Source organism: Gracilinanus agilis, chromosome 4 (assembly GCF_016433145.1).
Source record: "Gracilinanus agilis isolate LMUSP501 chromosome 4, AgileGrace, whole genome shotgun sequence".
NCBI classification, from domain to species: Eukaryota; Metazoa; Chordata; class Mammalia; order Didelphimorphia; family Didelphidae; genus Gracilinanus; species Gracilinanus agilis.
The window spans coordinates 279,824,729-279,842,319 of NC_058133.1; the positions used below are offsets into that span (position 1 = coordinate 279,824,729).

General features: G+C 38.5%; 1 protein-coding gene across 1 annotated transcript in view; it reads right to left on the reverse strand.

Annotated features, from left to right (window-relative positions):
- Positions 1-1,621: 1,621 nt before the first annotated feature.
- Positions 1,622-17,591, reverse strand: part of CLIC5 (chloride intracellular channel 5) — a 101,746-nt gene continuing 85,776 nt past the window's right edge. The window contains exons 4-5 of the mRNA XM_044675332.1: positions 3,022-3,055; positions 1,622-1,978 (exon numbers count right to left, since the gene is read on the reverse strand). Of these exons, the coding sequence (XP_044531267.1) occupies positions 1,811-1,978; positions 3,022-3,055 (202 nt within the window). The 3' untranslated portion in view covers positions 1,622-1,810. The remainder of the gene's footprint in view (positions 1,979-3,021; positions 3,056-17,591) is intronic.

The following is a 17,591-nucleotide window of genomic DNA, read 5'->3' on the forward strand; positions in this document are numbered from 1 at the left end:
ACCAACATGAAATAAATAAGGAAGGACTATTGAATCTGGTCCCTACCCCATATGGTGTTCCTCATAGTGAATTTATTGGGAGATTGAGCTGGTGGCTAGCTCATGTTCTGAGTTCCCTTTTCACAGAATTCTTATGTTACAAAGGAAAAGTGATAGAAGCAAAACCACCAGGCAAAATGTTGTTCAGAATCAAAACAAGGAATTCTTGCAGAGAAAAATGGAAAAGGGGGCAGGAAACAAGATGTGAAATGAGTCAAAGGTATAAAAGCTGCCCTTGGGCATTGCCACTAAAGGGAAGAAGTACATCTCAATATAAGGCTGCCATCACTAAAGTTGAAACAGGTAAAGGAGAAGTTCATATGATAGGAGAAGGAAGAGCACTATAAAATGGTACTTTTGGCATCCTCTAAAGTTTGGTGCCCTCGGGCTAAACTTTGGTTACCCTTCCTTAATTATAGCTCTGATGTCAGTCACCTTTTTATAATTGGCAGAGAACTTCTAAGGGTCAGAAGCATGACCTGGATGGGTTGGTACATTCCACCAATGGGATATAAGCAATGCTGAACTCGAGTACAAAGCAGATAGCTCCCTCAAAATGAAAATCTCAAGGAATTTATCCTTAAGATGTTTAGTACTCAAGCTATAGCCCAAAAGTAATTCTAAGACATTGTAAGCTGCTACTAATATAAATTAATCATTCAAAAGCAAATGGATGGACTCATCTGAAATAGTGAGTAGACAAGAAAAAACAGGAGGAACTAAATGGAAATCTTTTGGCCATTTCTTAGTTCTTTAGGTGGAAGGCTGGTGGTAAAGAGATATACATCATTCCAAGACGAAGAAAAAGATTTCAGCACTTGAGTCCTGCAAAGAATTCATTTTTCCCCCTCCCCATGGATTGAAACATATACATTGATAAATATATACAACCCAGTGGTAAGCAAATATCAGTGCTCAAAGCATTCCCTACTCGCTAGCAGACCCAGTGGGCCTTTTGGCATCAACACTACTCCACCCTCTTGCCCTCACTCTGGGGCACCTACTTTTCCATTGGTCTGCAAGTACACTGCTTGAAAATTGTATGTTCACCCTTTTTCCCACCATAGTCTAGGAGAAGTGAAAGTCAAGTTCAACAATAGCTAGGCAGCATTATAACTACATTACCAACATTACCAGCACCAAAGGTAGCAGCCTAGCCAGCTATGCCAGTGACTAGAGCAATGTTAATTCTCTTCATCTAGGACTCATTGGTAAGTGGGTTGCTAAAAGATTCTGGCTGAAAGTATATCTGTAAGAATCTAGCAATCACCACTCACCATCATCCTTCTCTCATGTCTTATACCTCTTGTGTCAAGGCAAAATTACTGCCTCTGACAAGATCTACTTGTAAGTGGTTCATGTCCTTAGTCACTGGGGTTAATGAAAAAGTGAGAAGAGGAGCCATGCTCTTAATTCATTCAAGAACATGTTTGAGATGTTGGCGAAATAGCCAGCTAAATAACTCCAAGTATGAGAGGGCTTCAAGCACTTGGACTAACTAAGATCAGACTAGTGCTTGAAAAGATTAAATGATGGGATTCTGTCACTTCTGCCCTTCAACTTCCCCAATGGTAAGACCGGATGAGTTCAAGATATTTCTGAAAGATAGCATGATAGTGTTATGGTGACATCAGCAAGACATGGTAATGGAAAAAACAACAACAAAATAAAATTTCCCAAGGCAATAAGGAAGAAGAGTCTGTGAAGGTGGAGTCTTTGGTGGAGAATAAGTCTTTTTTTGCAGCAGAAACAAGATGGGGTGAGGAAGTGTTCACGATATGCTGAGTCTCTTGGCTACATCAGCATAAGCCATCTCGATCTCACTGTCAGCTGCACAGGTGTTAGTGAACTCATCTCGTGCATAAGCATTCTTGAGGTATCGCCATAAACCTGTCATCTCTGCAGGGATCTCGTAGTTGCGGTATTTCTTGGCCACAATCTGAAACAAAGACAACAGCAATTGATTTGAATGTATCTTTGAGGGACTGAAGTAAAAGGAAAAGGGAAGGGTAGCATGATGACTTTTTGGGGGGGGGGTAAGTATATTATATGTATATTGAATGTCCTCGAAAGATCAGCAGGATGTGAGATTGTAATGTCATTACTATTGGGATTTTTGTTTGGTCATTTCTAAGTGAGCAAGACATTAAGAATCATAGAATCTTATTAATGAAAGGAAACTCAGAGGTCATCTAGTTGAAAATCTCATACAGTGTAGAACAGTAATGGGCAAACCATGGCCCGCAGGCCAGATACAGCCCCCTGAAATGTTCTATTAGGCCTGACATTATTCCTAATCCGACGAATACAATGAGTAGGATACAATACAATGAAACTTCAAAAGAGTTGCCTTAGAAACAGATTGACAGATGAACATTTCCTTTCCTTTGGCCCCCTCTTTAAAAAGTTTGCCCATCACTGGTGTAGACAATCCCTCCTCTAGCATCCTTTAAAAAAACAAACAAACATGGTTATATACTCTATGCTTGAGTAAAAAGCCCATTTCCTAATGATATAGACTCTTGCAATATTGATCAGTTCTCATTAAACACAAAAGCCCTAAAACAAAAATGAAAATAAAACTTGAGTCAAATTCCACCTCCTTGAAATTTCTACCCATTGGTTCTAGCTCAATGATCCAGATAATTAGATTGCATTAAAAAAACACAGAATTGAGGGACTTCTGGGATAAGATGGCTGCAGAATAGAAGCAAGGGTCTTCTTCTCATCACAACTGACCAATATAAAGCACCTCAAAAGGACAAAAATCAAAATCAGGTGAGCAAAGGGGCTCCAGCATAGAGTGAAGCCTTGAAGGTAGGCAGAGTTTGGGCATTTTCACACTCTAAGGGGGTAAAATTACACTTACCAAAGGAGAAGCTGATCACTCCTCTTCCACTCTACTTACAGCAACAGAGTCAGAGTGAGTACAAGGCAATTTCTAGGTTCTCTGGGGATTGGCTAAGGACATCACAAACTTACCCCTGTGGACAGTGAGACTTTGGACCCCAGGATGCTGAGGAACACAGATATTGGAAGCAGTGATAGGGCAGAGAAAGGCTGCCCACAGCAGATGAGGTAGAGACTGGAAAAATAACCTCATGGTAAAAACTGCTCTGTAACTTGATACATAGAGAGCTGCCTATCCTCTTCACTGAGACTTCTGGCTAGGAAGGGAAGAAAAAAACTAAACAGCAATGGCCACCAACACTCAAGAACTATAATCTACAACTACCAAAAAAAAAAAAAATAAGAAAAAGCCTCAAAAACAGCAGAGAGCAACAAACAAGGAAACACATCCAAATTTTCCCAAAAAAATGGAAATTCACCACAAACTCTCAAAGAACTAAAAAAAAAGGAATTCAAGAACCAAGTAAAAAAAGATAGAAGAAACCTGGCAAGAAAAGTGGGAAATAGTTCAAAAAGAAAACAACAGTTTAAAAGACAGAATCTCCCACTGGGAAAAAGAAGCCCAGAAACAACATGAAATGATAAACAAATTGGAGACCAGAACTGAACAGTGTGTAAATGGAATTAACTCTAGCCAATTCATAGTCAAAAATCTACCTACCCTAGGCATAGAAATGATGTAATCCTCACCTCCCTTAATGGGGAGGGGAGATGAGTTACCCACACGTGACAATAAGTAACAAATCAAGAACAAGAGGCTGTCCTTTGGGCAGTCCAAATCAATGTAGAGACTGCCATTTGTCCACTTGAATTAGAGGTGGACCCACGGGAAGTGATGAAAGACACTATCTTTTTAAGTATGTTGGTTACTTCCTGTGGAGGCAGTTCCCGCTTTGAACTTGGTGCTGAAGGACCTCCCTTGAGACCTCAGGCAGATTCTACTCTGTATTGTCACGTGGGTACGTTAGGCTGACTTCCTTGGCCTACCTAGGCCACTTCCAAACCCTGCCTTAAGTAGGCACTACCCTATCTGGTTGCTAGGCCTTGTGACTTGCAGCCTAATTTATTTAGCCTTTTAACCCTCTCTCTCGTCCAGACCTCTGCAGGCCTGGACTAGCCTCTCCCTTTCTCTTTATTCCTATACCTTTACCTTCCTAATTGTAAATAAACTGCCTTAACCCGATGCTGACTTGGGTCTGATTTAATTACAGAATCAACCTGATCTGTTGATTCCTGGAGGCCACACTTTAAATATATATATATATCTATAAAATACCTAAAATCTCCCTCTTACAACAGCTAGAAGCCATGAAAAGCAGGATAGACTAAACCAAAAAGGAAAATCAAAAGATCATAGCTGAAAATCAGTCTTTAAAGACTAGAATTGGTCAAGTAGAAGCTAATGATCTCACAAGACAGCAAGAATTGATAAAGCAAAATAAAAAGAATAACAAAATAGAAGAAAACATGAAATATCTCATTGAGAAGATGACAGACTTGGAGAACAGATCTAGTAGAGACAATTTGAGAATCACTGGTCTACTGGAAAAAATAGAGGCCTTGACATCATACTACAAGAAATTATCCAAGAAACTGTCCTGATATTCTTGAACAAGAGGGCAAAATAGACATTGAAAGAGTCTATAGATAACCCTCTACATTAAATCCTTGAAAGACAACCCCCAGGAATGCAATTGCCAAATTCAAGAGCTTCCAAGCTAAGGAATAAATATTTCAAGAAGCTAGAAAGAGACAATTCAGATATCAAGAAGCACCAATAAGGATTACACAGGATCTGGAGGCCTCCACACTAAAGGATCACAAAGTTTGGAATATGATATTCAGAAGGGCAAGAGAATTGGGTCTTCAACCAAGGATCACCTACCCATCAAAACTGACTATATACTTCCAGGGGAAAGTATGGGCATTTAACAAAATAGAGGATTTCCAAATATTCCTAAAGAAAAGACCAGAACTAAACAGAAAATGTGATGTCCAAATCCAAGATTCAAGAGAACTATGAAAAGGTAAATAAGAAAGAAGGGGGGGGTATTCTTTTTTAAGGGCTTCAGTAAGGTGAAATTTTTTATATTCGTATATGAAAAAAGAATATTTGTAACTCTCAAAAACTGTTTTCACTATAATAGTAGATAGAAGAATTATTCAAAGGCAGAGGTTGGAGTACTAAGTGGTTTAAGATGACATGTAAAAAAGGCAGGAAGGAATAGAAGATGACACCAAGAGAAAATTGAAGGAATAAGAAAAATAGTATAATTTATACCACATAAAGAGGTACGTGGGAGGGGAAGGGGAATAATACTATTATAAGAAGGAGAAAAAGAGAATGGTAATAGGTAATATTTCAACCTTACTCTCAGTGGAATCAATTCTGAGAGGGAAGAACAGATAAATCCACTGGGGTATATAATTCTATCTTAACCTACAGGGAAGTTGAGAGGGGAAAACCAAGGGGGGAGGGGCAGGGAGTATCATAAGGGATGGAAAAGGAGGGGGGAAGGAATTTAATAGACTTTAAAGAAAAATGAAAGGAGAATAAAAGGAAGAAGGTGGGAAGGAAAGTAAAATTAGGGGAACTGATTAAAAGCACAATATTGGTGTAAAAGGAAATAGTGAAAGAAGAAAGGATAAGACTAGGGGAGGAAATCAGAATGATGGGGAATACACAGGTGGCAATCATATCTTTGAATGTGAATGGGATAAACTCAGTCATAAAACAAGCAAATAGCAGAGTGGATTAGAAACCAAAATCCTACCATATATAGTCTACAAGAAATATACATGAAGCAGGTAAAAAATTAATTGGAAGCTAAACATGTGATGTGATTCTCCAAAAATGGTTGGTTAAAGAACAAAGCATAGAAACAATAAATAATTTCATTGAAGAGAATGACAATGAGGAAACATCATATCAAAATCTATGGGATGACGCTAAAGCAGTACTAAGCAGAAAATTTATATCCCTGAGTACATATATCAACAAATCAGAGAGGGAAGAGATCAATGAATTGGGAATGCAAACTAAAAACCTAGAAAGAGAACAAATTTAAAATCTCCAGATAAAAAACTAAATTGGAAATCCTAAAAATCAAAGGAGAAATTAATAAAACTGAAAGTAAAAGAACTATTGAATTAATAAATAAGACTAGGAGCTGGTACTTTGAAAAAAAATAAAAGAGACAAAGTACTGGTCAATCTAATAAAAAAAAGGAAAGAAGAAAATCGAATTAATAGTATCAAAGATGAAAAGGGCAACCTCACCTCTAATGAAGATGAAATTGAGGTAATTATTAAGGACTATTTTGCCCAATTATATGGCAATAAATACAGTAACCTAGGTGAAATGGATGAATATTTACAAAAAATAAAAATTGCCTAGATTAACAGAAGAAATAGACTACTTAAATAATCCCATATCAGAAAGAAAAATTAAGCAAGCTATCAAAGAACTTCCTAAGAAAAAATCCTCAGGGCCACATGGATTCACAACTGATTTCTATCAAACATTTAAAGAATAACTAATCCCAATACTATGTAAATTATTTCACAAAATAAGCAAAGGAGTTCTACCAAATTCCTTTAATGACACAAATGTGGTACTGATTCCAAAACCAGGCAGACCAAAAACAGAGAAAGAAAACTACAGAAAACTCCTTAATGAACATACATGCAAAAATCTTAAATAGAATACTAGCAAAAAGACTCCAACAAGTGACCACAAGAATTATCCAATATGATCAGGTGGGATTCATACCAGGAATGTAAGGATGGTTTAATATTAGGAAAACCAACCACATAATTGACCATATCAACAACCAAACCAAAAGAAATCACATGATTATCTTAATAGATACAGAAAAAGCCTTTAACAAAATACAACCCTCATTCCTATTGAAAACACTAGAAAGTATAGGAATTGTTGGGCCTTTCTTTAAAATAATAAACAGCATATATCTAAAATCATCAGCAAGTATCACCTGAAATGGGGTTGAATTTGAAGCCTTCCCAATAAGATCAGGAGTGAAACAAGGATGCCCATTTATCACCTCTATTATTTAACTTTGTACTAGAAACACTAGCAATAGCAATTAAAGAAGAAAAAGAAATTGAAGGTATTAAAATAGGTGATGAGGAAACTAAACTATCACTCTTTACAAAAGATATGATGGTCTACTTAAAGAATCCTAGAAAATCAACTAAAAAGATAATTTTCAGATAAAGAAATCAAAACTATCAATAAGCACATGAAAAAGTGTTCTAAATCTCTTATAATTAGAGAAATGCAAATCAAAACAACTCTGAGGTACCACTTCACACCTAGCAGATTGGCTAATATGACAGCAAAGGAAAGTGATAAATGTTGGAGGGGATGTGGCAAAATTGGGACACTAATGCACTGCTTGTGGAATTGTGAATTGATCCAACCATTCTGGAGGGCAATTTGGAACTATGCAAAGGGCTTTAAAAGACTGCCTTCCCTTTGATCCAGCCATACCATTGCTTGGTTTATACCTCAAAGAGATAATCAGGAAAAAGACTTGTACAAAAAATGTTATAGCCACACTCTTTGTGGTGATAAAAAAACTGGAAAATGAAGGGATGCCCTTTGGTTGGGGAATGGCGGAACACATTGTGGTATCTGTTGGTGATGGAATACTATTGGGCTATAAGGAATAGTGAACTGGAGGAGTTCCATGTGAACTGGAATGACCTACAGGAATTGTTGCAGAGTGAAAGTTGCAGAACCAGGACAACATTGTACACAAAGACTGATACACTGTGGCACAATCAAATGTAATGGACTTCTCTACTAGTAGCAATGCAATGATCCAGGACAATTCTGAGGGACTTATGAGAAAGAGCACTATCTTCCACATATAGAGAAAGAACTGTGGGAGTAGAAATACAGAAGAAATACATTTCCTTGATCACATGGCTCGATGAGGATATGATTGGGGATATAGGCTCTAAATGATCACTCTATTGCAAATATTAATAATATGGAAATAGGCCTTGATCAATGATACTTGTAAAACCTAATTGAATTGAGCATTGGCTACAGGAGGGGGGAAGGAGGAGGAGATGAAAAGAACATGAATCATGTAACCATGGAAAAATATTCTAAATTAATTAAATAAAAATAAATAAAATTTAAAAAACATAGAATTACTGTTTTAGAACTAGAAAGAACTTAGAGGTTATTTAATCCAATTCCCTCATCTTTCAGAGAAGGGTTTGTCAGCAAATTAAGTGATTTGCCAAAGATATTAAATAGCAGGAGCAAGATTCTCATTCAGCTTCTTTTAACTCCAAATCCAGTTCTCTCTCCATCGTGCCATGCTGAGGACTTTGCTAGGCACTTGGAATTCAAAAACAAGATGAAAAATAGTCCCTTCCCTAAAGAAGATTCCATCCTACTTAAGGAATATAAATTAGGAGAAAATTCAAGCTACTTTGATGAAGTAATAGGGTCATAAAAAAAAAGGTTGCCTCTGAATTGAGCCTTGAAGAAAGCTAATGATTGCAATAGGAGGAGGTAAAGAAGGAGTGTATTCCAGACAGGGTAAACAGCCTGTGCAAAGGCAAGGATGCAGAATGCTGAATTGCAAGAACAAAGTAAGTCAGTTTTGCCAGAACATCAAGATCATGAACATTGGAGTGAGTGAAGGTAGAATGTTTGAAATGTACACTGGAGCCTCCAAGAATAGGGCTGCTTCCTTTTTTATATGACACTGATCTCTGTCCAGCCTTTGGCACCATTGTTTGCCCTCTTCTCCTTGATACTGTCATTTTTCTAGGTGTTTGTGCCACTCTCAGTTTTCCTCCTCTATCTGACCATCCTTCTTTGTCCTTGAGTTCCTTCTTAGAGCAGTGCCTAGAGCATCTGCATGAGGTTTTCTATTTATTTTTTTAAACAGTTATTACTACTAGTGGCTTATGGGTTTCTTTGGGTGAAAAGAAGACTTTACAGAATATCCAGTCCAGTGACCCAAGATCTAACCTTCTTAGCTGGAGAGATGATAAATAATTTGCCACATTCTCTTGACCTTGGAGACCTTGAGCCTTGGATTCAGGATCATTTAGGTTCAAATTCTTCCTCTGACACACAATGGTAGTGGCATTCCAGGTAAGTCACTCAACCTTCTTCTACCTATTTCAGGTGACATTCCGAGAATGTAAGTTGCAGAGAAGGGGATAAGCTTCCCCAGGAGGTCCCAACAGCATGGAAATCAAATGTTATAGGATCATCAATTTGAATTACAAGAGGACAGTCTGATCTTGAGTCTGACCTCATTTTTACAAATAAGGAAACTAAAGAACCCAAAGATAACCGAAGAGTGACACAGATAGCAAATGTTTAAGACAAGATTCAAACGCAGATCTTCCTGTCTCCAAGTCCTGAATCTTGAGAAATAAAGAGAATGTTTGAAACTGTCTAATAACTTTAAGGAATTGAAAATTGAATTTATGAGGCAGACTTCTGTTTAGCCTAAAATGAAGAATTCTGAAAAAAATAAGTTTTTGAGCAGTATAAAAGGTTAAGAGGAGAGTGATGTGTTTTCTCTCCAGTAAATATGAAAAGAATGAGTATAGATCAATTACTTTGACCACTATGAGACAGTAAAATTGGTGACCAGTGTACAGTATGTGTCACCCTTCCTGGAAATCATTTAAATGAAAGGGAAAGCATGGTGTCTATGGGCTGCTAGGCAAATACCTAGCCCTCTCTGATGTCTCACCACTCCTGTGTCTGGCAGATAACATAGCAACTACTCAAATAAAAGAAAATTCTGATTTGGTTGTGTCTGCATACTCTTTTTTTTTTGAGACAAAGAAACTTGTATTTGTTATCATTGGCCCTTTGTGTACAACTAGCAGACAAGGAAGGTCTAGTTTCATAGCAAAGTCCTAGAATGTCAGCATTGGAAGGGTCATAGGAGAGCAACTAGTGTACCTTTTCCTCTACTTATTTTACAAGTGAGGAAACTGAAGCCCAAAACGGGAAGTGCTTTCGCCTAAGGTTATATAGGAAAATAGGGGGAGAACTGAGATTAGACATCTGGGGCTCTTTTTATTGTATTTTTTCACCTTTACATAAATAGGAAAAATATTTATCTATTCAGAACAGTTTGAAATTAATAAAATGCTTACACCCGAAAACGCTATCCTTAAGTTACTTTGCTCAATTTCCCTAAGAGTTTTGCACATAGTGGGCCCTTAAGAAATCCTATCATTCAAGTGATACTTTGCTACCACTAATTTCACAGAGATGAAAATTTAAGAAAAGGGAATTGAATTGATTTGGCAAAGGCCACACAGCAAGTTGGTGGCAAAGCCAGACCTAGGTCAAGTATACCTGCTAGTATTATTAGTATCTATCATAAAATCCAGAGTCATTGGAAAAGGAGTTATTTGAAGCAAATAATTGTAGAGTCCTTGCACAGCTATCCTAATCAAAGGTCAGAAAAAAATATCTACAACAAACAATTTTTTTTTAAATATTCTTAAAATAATGTCATTTTGAAAACTGCCTTCTAGACCAGTTTGGAACTCTTCCCAAAGGGCCATAAAACTGTGCATACCCTTTGGCTCAGCAATACCACTACTAGGTCTATACTCCAAAGGGATCAAAGGAAAGAGAAAAGGACCCATATGTACAAAAATATTTATAGCAGTTCTTTTTGTGGTGACAAAGCATTAGAAATTAAAGGAAGGTCCATCAACAGGGGAATGGCTGAATAAGTTGGTGATAAATATGATTATGATTAAATACTATTGTTTTTTTTTTTTGTTTTTTTTTTTTATCCTGGGACTCCATTCTAGGAGCATAGGGCCACAACCAGTAGGCAATGGGTCACACAGTCGCTCAGGGTCACCCAGCTGGGAAGTGTCTGAGCCCGGATTTGAACCTAGGACCTTTCGTCTCTAGGCCTGGCTCTCAATCCTCTGAGCTAGCCCAGCTGCCCCTACTTTAGGTTGCAGTTTCTTTAGCAGATGTAGTTTTTATAGGGTGGGGTTGCTAGCCCCACGCCCAACCCTCCTCCTTTTTCATCCGGGCTAGGGACCGTCCTTAGCCCAGGAGTGGTAAGGGTGGGCGATAGGGGTCAAGTGACTTGCCCAAGGTCACACAGCTGGAAGTGTCCGAGGCCGGACTTGAACCTAGGACCTCCAGTCTCTAGGCCTGGCTCACAATCCACTGAGCCACCCAGCTGCCCCTTGGCAGCTATTGTGCTATACAGGAAATGATGAGTAAGATGGTTTCAGAAAAAAGTTGGGGTACAGCTAAATGGCTCAGTGGATTAAGAACTGGGCATAGAGATAGGAGATTCTGGGTTTAAATTTGTCCTCAGACACTTCCTAGCTAGGCAAGTCATTTAACCCCCATTGCCTAACATTTACCATTCTTCTACCTAAAAAAGATGGTTAAGAATTAAAAAACAAACAAACAAACAAACAAAAAACAACCTGGGTAGATTTATAAGAACTGATCCAAAGTGAAGTGAGCAGAACCAGGAGAACATTTTACACAATAATAGCAATATTTTAATGATGCTCAACTGTATAAGACTTAGCTACTCTGGTCAATACTATGATAGAAGACAATTTCAAAGGCTCCATGAAGAAAAATACCAACTATCCAGAGAAAGAACTGATGAACTCTAAGTACAGACTGAAGCATATTTTATTTTAATTTCTTTATTTTTCTTGTTGTCTCTGTGTGTTTTTGTTTGCAAAATGGTTAATATGGAAATGGTTTTGTGTAAGTTCATAGCTATCATGTTGGTAGTATTAATATTGATTTGATATCATATTGTTTGATTGATATCATATTGTTTGCTCTCTTGATAGGTTGGGGAAGGGCAAGAGGGAGGGAAAAATTTGGAACTCATATTTTTTTTTAATGAGCCTTAAAATTTTTTTACCTGCAATTTGGAAATATTTAACAAAATAAAAAAGAAGAGAAAAAATTACTCTCCACTGCAGATGGGTTAGAGAATTCTCATTTTTAAAAACATCATCTCCATACTATAAGTGCATCTGGAGGCGTGCAAAGGACAGGGAATTACTTTACAGGCCAGTGTCAATCCAATATGTAATGGAAGATCTTTTCCTTCAGGCTTTCTTTCAGGGTGGAATGTGAAGCTTTAAAGACCACATAGAATCCCAGGGTCCCTGGAATCATTAAGAAGCTGAGAGTTTTAGATCTAAAATGTGTTACATTGGCTTGCTATATAACAAAAAACTGAAAAGAAGAGACAGCTTTGACACTTGCTATAAATCTGAAGCCAAGAGGAGCTAAACAAGGCTAGGGGTCAGCAAACTACACCCTGTGGACTTCAGTCCACCACCTGTATCTGTGTAGACCAGAGCGAAGAATGATTTTTACATTTTTAAATCAAATCTTATTGCATTTTAAAATTAAAAAAAAAGTGTTAGCTTGCAGACCAAACAAAAACACATGAGTAGGCTTGATTTGACCCCTAGTCTAGAACACTGGGCTAAATATAAGAAGGTAGAATTTAGTGAGAAATTAATAGTCTTATAACTCAGGTTCACAAAATTAACTCCTTAAGTAATAAGTCTAGAGAGGTGTTGCTAGACAGTAGTTCCACTGAAAAAGATTTGGGAATCTTTAGTAAAGGGTAACTCAATATGAGTGGGATATGGCAACAGGGAAAAATAAATGCTAAAAAATCAGGCTAAACTGAGAAGGAGGAAGGAGGTGACCATCTCACTGTCCTCTGACTCTGCTTCGACCACATCTGAACTGCTGAATTTGAGTCTAAGGACCACATTTCAGGAATAACTTAAATAGGCATCCAGAGAACATATATGTTTATAAAAAATCAAAACCAAAACGGTACTTTCTGTCTTAGAACCAGTACTGTATATTGGTTCTAAGGCAGAAGAATGGTAAGGGCTAGGCAATGGGGGGTAAGTGACTTGCTCAGGGTCACACAGCTAGGAAGTGTCTGAGATCAGATTTGAACCCAGGACCTCCCATCTCTATGTCTGTTTCTCAATCCACTAAGCCATTAGCTGCACTTGAGAACATATATTTTTGGACACTGCCAATGGTTTGTTCAACCATGCTTATTTGTTACAACAGCCTTGTTTTTCTTGTCTTTCCAATTAGGGGTGGGCGGGAGAAAAGGGCAGAAGAGGGAGATGGATAGAGTAGCCACAAATCCCCACCAATTAGAAAGAAAGCATCTAATGAATAAGGAGCTATGGGAGGCAACAGAGTCTAGTAGGAAGAGCGATGGTTCTGGAGGGAAAGAGCCTAGGTTCAAATCCTGCTTCTAATACTATGTGTGTGATCTTAGCCAATTCACTTAACATCCCTAAGACTCATTTAGGAAAAAACAAATGAGAGAGTCAGTGTTTTTGTTTCGTGAGCTCCTTTCTGGTTCTGAAGTCTAAGATTCTAGAAGATAGATGGTAGTGTGCTTCAAGATGCTATAGGAGAATCTTCTGAGGGATTTAGTGGTGTTTATCTTGAAGAACTTGCAATGATAGCTATCTTCAAGGATTTTATTTTTTAAACCTCTACTTTCTTACTTAGTATCAGCTCTCAAGACAGAAGGGGGAAGATTAGGCAAATGGAGTTAAATGACTTGCCCAGGGTCATGCAGCTAGGAAATGTGTGAGGTCAGATTTGAACCCTGGTCCTTCTAACTCCACTGGCATTCTATCCACTGTGCTACCTAGCTGCCCCTCTAGCATTTTAAAGAATCAGATTTGTTCCACTTGGACCTTAAAAGGCAGAACTAGGGAAAAGAGGTAGAAGTTTCCAGGAGAAAGATTTAGGTTTTCTAATAATTAAAAAAACATTTAGAGTTTAATAATTCAATAAAAATTTAATAAATGCCTACTGTGTGCTAAGCATTGTGCTAAACTTTGGGGAGACAAATGAGAAAAAACAACTTGATGAACTTACAATCTAATGGGAGAAGACAACATCTAAAAAGAGGCTGAAAAGGAGGGGAGGAGGGACCAATAATGGACATAACATTTGAGACCAAGAAGAGCTGCTGATGGAAAATGAAGAGTTGCCAGCAACGTTCTGAATGTTTTGAGCCTTCTCTGAAGGAAGACTTAGGGAGGACTTTATTGTTCCACCCTTCAGTCCTCCAGGCAGAAGGAGGAGGCCACTGAGGAGCTGAGAAGGCAATGATCAAAAACTGAGTCAATTACGTTTCAGGTGATCACCTTATACAGGAGGGACCATGATGTTCCAAGAAGTTAAAATCAGGAAAAGCTGTTGATGAAAAGTGGAGTTACTTGGAAAGTTTTGAAAGAACTTTCTCCAAAGTAAAAAAAAATGTATAGGATGTCAGAGGATGCTGTGACATAAAGATAGAGTGATCATTGTAAAGCATACTGCTGAGTGAGCTTCCTGGGCAGCTGGGAGGTGCCATGGATAGATTGCCAGCCTCTGAATCAGAAAGATCCATCTTCCTGAATTTAAATCTGTTCTCACACTAGCTACGTGACCCTGGGCAAGTCACTTAACCTCAGTTTTCTCACCTATAAAATAAGCTGGAGAAGGAAATGGCAAACCACTCCAGGATCTCTGCCAAGAAAACCCCAAATGGGCTCACAAAATATCAGACACGACTGAACAACAAAATCCAATCCTCTCATTTTATATATGAGGAAACTGAGGTCCAGGCAGTTAGGTGACTTGTCCAAAGTCACACAAATAGAGGCAGTAGGAGGATTTTAACCCAGATCTTCTATCGCTAGAGCATACTGCCTTCATTGCAAGCTCTCTCCAGGGCTTAAATGAATTCACAAGTAATTGCCCTGATTTGTCTCTTTGTCTGTTAAATAGACTCCCGGAGGGGAGAGCTAGAAGTGTTTCAGACAATGAAAGTTCAAACCAGGTTTTTGCTGAGAGCTTGGGCCAGGTCCATTGAGCTTCCATGTATGAGGATGAACTTCAACTTGAGGGGAAGCCAAGGGAAAGAGAATGTACGCACATGACTTTCTGACGTGCACGGGGACGTTTTTGCCTCATGTTCTGAATTTGCTTTTTCATATGAAAACAGTTAGCTCCCACAGCCCAGATTAAGTCTTGGCTTCAGAAGCTGAACTGAAGGCATGACTTGGCTCCTGCCTCTAGCTTTCCTGACTTGCAGAAGTTTGCCAGGTTTCTGGGATCTGATAAGTGGGATCAGCAGAAATCTAAGGAGACACGATATGCCGCCTGGCCTCTTTGCCCCACCATTGGTCATCCTGTATCTGATCTCTAATTTCTGCGAGAGAGTGACTAATTGAGCTTTCCCCAAGAAGGAAGTCTTCGAATAGACTTGGGGAGCAGGAAAGGATGTTAGAGAGAACAGAACGGAACACAGCGCCTTGCCCATGGCAGGTATTCAAAACGTGATCTCTTGCTTATAAAGTGAGGAGGCTGGATATATGAATGGATCTATTTTAATTTCCTCATTTTACAGATAGGGACATGCAGATGCAGAGTTGTTTTGGGACTTGCCTCAGGTCATAAAAACTAGCTAGTGGTAGAGACTGGGCAAGAACCCAGATGCCCTGACTCCTAATCCTGCCCTTTTCCTCTCACCTCATTCTGGTTACATGAATTGGACTGGAATTCTCGCCTTCCTAAGAGGATCGAATATCCTTCAGGATAAAAATAGATAAAGAATGCTTAGGAAAGATACTGAAAGGCATGTAGTCCACTGATAACTATAAAGAAATAGACTCTGGCTAGAACTACAGATGACCACTGGATCAGCCCCAAACCATTATTCTGACGCAAGTCAAAGGAAGTTGTGCTGGTTTGTCCAGCCCATATAGGCATATCTGGTTCATTCATAATTTCTAGCTAGAAACTATTGCCTTCCTTCTGAGGTTACCATCAGGGAGACCTAAGTTCAAATCCAGCCTTACATACTTACTAGCTTTGTGGACCTGGGCCAACTACTTAACCTCTGATCATCTCAATTTCCTCATCTGTAAAATGGGGTTCATAATAGCATCTACCCCCACCAAGGGTTGCTGTAAGGTTCCAAATGAGATAATAATTGTAAAGTGCTTAGTGCAGTGCCTGGAACATAGTAGTGCTATCTAAATATTAGCTATGATGATCACGATGTATATAAGTGTTTGCACATTTCCTCCATCAGAATGAGAGTTTTTTGAGAGCTGATGTGTTTTTTTTCTTTCTTTGTACCTTTGGGCTTAGGCATGGTGTTTGGCACAAAGTAAGTTATTAATAGACTAACTGATCACAGACCTTGAAAGTGCTGATGAGTTGCTGACTAGGAACTACAGAATCTGCCCCAGGGTATGGATTTCAACTAGACTTCCTGGTCCTAATTCAACCTCCCTATCATTACAGGTGCCATTTCTATGAATTCCTGGTCCAAAATGCCCTCCCTGGTCAGGTCACTCTTTCCCTTTTACGTGGACCAATTGTAGCTATAGTTTTGCTAAGGACTGCGGAGGGAGCAGTCAGTTCATTCTGATTTGTCACCCACTATTGTACACGTGGGTCACAGACTTCCCAGTACTTAAAGATAAGCAGGGTATATACACGTCTGGTGATTAAATCTAAAAATGGGCAGGGGAACATTAATCCCATCTTCACACTACCTAAACACTGTGAGAAGAGCAAGGCATAGGGGACTGGCTGCCAAGGAAGGATATTATGTTTGGGGTAGTCACAGGGTAGTCACAGGGATGACCCATAGGGGATTGGAAAAAGTACTGAAGTCCTGAGTTCAAACTCAGTCCCAGACATTTGTTAGCTGTGTGATCCTGGACAAGTCATTTAACTGTTGTTAGCTTCAGTTTCCCTATCTGTAACAGCATTTACCTTTCAGGGTTGTTGTGAGGATTAAATGAGATAAGATAAGTAAAGTGCCTTGCAAACCTTAAAGATATATATATATATATATGTATATGTATATGTACATATATATATACATATATATAAACGTCATTTTTATTTATTATTATTATTATTTTATTTTTACCCATTAGAATGCAAGCTCTTCTAGGGCCAGAGTAGCATTGCTTTTCATACTTGTAATCTATGTATAACCCAGTACCTGGTTCATGAAAAGAACTTACATTTTTTGTTCATTATTTTATTCACTGTAGCATGGAAGGGAATCCCAAGAGCTGTCATATTTTCAGACAAACTGCTGCTTAACCACAGCTATCCCATTTTACACTTGTGAACTTGTATTTGGGTATAAAATACAAGACTTTAAATTTATTCCTATTAAATAGCATCTTATTAGAGTCAGCTTGTTGCTCTGGCCTGAGCTAAAAAATCCTTTTGGATCCTGACACTGTCATCCATTGTCTGAGCTGTCTTTCCCAGCTTGATATCATCTGCAAATCTGATGAGCACACCACCAATGCCTTTATCTAAGCCATTGAAAGAACTGTTAAATGGATCTCTGGGGGACTTCACTGGAGACCTCTTGCTATGTTGAACTGATCCATTAACAACTATTCTTTGACTTCAGTCACCCAACCAATTCTGAATCTGATTGTATTATCTAATCATCTAATCCTTAGCTCTCTATCAGCTACAGATCTGACTTTAATTGTATTATTCAATCATCTTTTACATAACTCTCTATAAACTG